The 3,049-nt window shown below is 48.8% G+C and overlaps 1 protein-coding gene across 1 annotated transcript; it reads left to right on the top strand.

Annotated features, from left to right (window-relative positions):
• Window positions 1-601: 601 nt before the first annotated feature.
• On the top strand, window positions 602-1,601 carry LOC119298545 (germin-like protein 8-5). Its single transcript, XM_037575904.1, has 2 exons — window positions 602-769; window positions 884-1,601. The coding sequence occupies exons 1-2, from the start codon at window positions 757-759 to the stop codon at window positions 1,450-1,452; spliced, it is 582 nt and encodes a 193-aa protein (XP_037431801.1). The 5' UTR covers window positions 602-756; the 3' UTR covers window positions 1,453-1,601.
• The last annotated feature ends 1,448 nt before the right edge of the window (window positions 1,602-3,049 follow it).

Genomic DNA, 3,049 nt, shown 5'->3' with positions numbered 1-3,049 from the left:
GAGTAGTAGTCACTCTATATGTCTTTAGAAGTCTTGCACCCATGAAACCCACGCATTAGTAGGTGACTTTGTCTGTGCATGTCGGCTTTTCTCAACTGCTCTTTGACTGATTTTGCGCGCACCAGTTCAGACTATGACCAGGTATATGATAGTATGATAGAAACGCAGGATACTTAGATACCTAATTAAACTAGTGAAATTCATTAGTTTATCTTGCCGGATGTTTCTTGTTTATAAATGTTTTCCTTCAATAATAATGGTGACGGGTGGTGAACTTTCCTGGAATTAGCCATGCATGCATTGTGGAGACTCGGGTGAGATGGAGAAACAATAAAGTTACTACTGAGTCTTACATCACATAGAGTTGCTTTATCTATCTGTAATTGTATACGCTACATGGCTTCATTGAAGGGAAAACGTGTAAAGGGGAACTTGTAAAGTTTATGCAAAATAGTTTAATCAGCAGCCAGAGACCATTTCAATCTGTTGGTCGGTTCCACCTGACTATGTCTATTGCTCCCGAGTTTCGCACACGGCTCATTGCGCCTATATAAACACATACACACCCTGCATGTTCAAAGCATCACTCAGGCCACAAACACAAACAGGAACACAAGAGAAAAGAAGAGCCAACGATACTAAACTCTAATGGCAACCTCCTCTTCCATCCTTCTCCTTGCTGCTCTTCTTGCCTTGGTCTCATGGTAGGCCATTGCCTCCGATCCTGGCCCACTCCAGGACTTTTGTGTCGCTGACATGCATTCGCCAGGTACTATGTGGTTTCTCATCATGTTTTCACCAAATGAATTTCTAGAAATTATATTCAAGTCGAAACAGCTTGGTAAGATCTGAGTTTACATGTTACATCTCCTCTATGCACCAGTGCGTGTCAATGGATTTGTTTGCAAGAACCCGATGGAAGTTAACGCAGACGACTTCTTCAAGGCAGCCAACCTCGACAAGCCTAGGGTGACCAACAAGGTTGGATCCAACGTCACTTTGATCAACGTCATGCAGATTGCTGGACTCAACACCCTCGGCATCTCAATTGCACGCATCGACTATGCTCCCTTGGGTCAGAACCCACCACATACGCACCCTCGCGCCACTGAGATCCTCACGGTGCTCGAGGGGACATTGTATGTTGGCTTTGTCACATCCAACCAGCCCGCCCCCAACAGAAACAAGTTCTTCTCCAAGGTGCTCAACAAAGGTGATGTGTTTGTCTTTCCCGTGGGGCTCATCCACTTCCAATTCAACCCCAACCCCCACCAGCCCGCTGTTGCAATTGCCGCGCTTAGCAGCCAGAACCCAGGGGCTATCACAATTGCCAATGCAGTGTTTGGGTCAGACCCACCAATTTCAGATGATGTTCTTGCCAAGGCATTTCAGGTGGAAAAGAATACAATAGACTATCTCCAGGCTCAATTTTGGGAGAACAACCACAACTAAGTCAGTCATTTGTTGATTACACAGAAGATTAGTGCATAAACCAAATATTTGGTTGAATTTCTCGAGCATCCCTATCTATAAAATAAATGGATAGTATGTCATGCCGCTGTGTGTCTGTAAACCACCAATGTATTTCAATGTTATGAATAATCAACAATATCTTTTTTCATCACTCTGATATGATGTCGTATGCTATTTTGGTTATTATGCGTCGTATTTCCCATAACAAATGAAAATTCAGGGTTCTCTTCCTCTTCTCCAATACAATAAACGATTATCTAGTAATTTAATGTAGGTTTGCTGGTTTGGTTGAACACCTCAGGAAATTCTACATATATAGTGCTTGTGTGCTATACATGTGCGGCACTATGATGTCTACCATTGGTTATGACGAAAAAGGGGTTTTCCCCGCTTTATATTATAAAGCAACCATCACCGCGTTACAACCGAGTAGGCCGATATAAACACTCGTCACCACCGCACACAACACACACGTAAGACAAGATACAAAGGTGTCGGGCACTGACACACCACCCCACCGACTACCAAGCTAACTACAGATATGCAAAGAAGACCGTTTGGAGCAGACGGAGACCTCCACCATGAACCACAACGAAGAGGTGATACGGACAACGATGAAGCCAGGACTCCAAAATGGTGTCTCCCAGAAGGGTACAACCACATGTAGATCAAGTTTTCATCTGAAGCATGATGAAAGGAGTCGGAACACGGCGATGGAGCCTATAGGAAGGGTACAACGTCAACATATCAATGTTGCCACCATCGGCCAGGACACGGATTGGGCAGGTGGTGCACGCTAGCGTTTACACACCCCTGTCACACCCTAGCTCCACTAAACACACGCAACCAAGCCACCCGTGTGGCCATGGTTGCCCGCCCGCACCTGAGACGCATGCTCCGCCTACGAATGTCGCGCCTCCCGCCGCCAGGGCCGCTGCCCTGCATCCAAACCCCTCCAAGACCAGCCAAAGTGTTTGGCTTTGGTCCAAAGGCAGTCCCCAACCGACGGGGCCGAAGAGTATGTCCCGCCTAGAACAATGCCGGAGCTATGGCAGCGCGCTGAGGCATAGAAAGCAGGAGGAAGGGGAGAGGAAGCATCCACGTCTAGTACACCCTTGTGCCGGTGATGGGTGGCCCGACCATGTCGGCGCCGCCATACCTCTTGCCAACCTCAACACCGAGCAACCCATGTGCTACCCCACCTCGGCGGTTGACGTAGCTCCACGCGAGACCACCAATGACACCTGACCACTGGCAAGGACAACCCCGTGAAACACCACCATCGACCAAAACTGCTCACCGAGGGATGCCCACCTTTGAGCTCGTCGTTGTTCGCCGTCAGAGCAACTGGAGGTGACCAATCTGCCCTCTATCCCATCGCTGCTACGCCTCCACTACCACCAGCCGAGGCCATGGCGAGGGCAGCCACCCGCAACCTGCATCGTCTGGATCAAGATCTGGAAGCCTAGATCACCACTGTCGCCAGCACCCAGACACGCCCATCCACCAAACCGTTGGGCAAGTGGGCAGCAGGGCGCCGGAGCACCGTGTTCGCCCACTGTATTGCCGCGGCACC

The sequence above is a fragment of the Triticum dicoccoides genome, chromosome 5A, assembly GCF_002162155.2.
Source record: "Triticum dicoccoides isolate Atlit2015 ecotype Zavitan chromosome 5A, WEW_v2.0, whole genome shotgun sequence".
Taxonomy (NCBI): Eukaryota; Viridiplantae; Streptophyta; class Magnoliopsida; order Poales; family Poaceae; genus Triticum; species Triticum dicoccoides.
The sequence above is the reverse complement of the archived record's forward strand: the minus strand, read 5'-3'. Positions and strand labels throughout refer to the sequence as shown.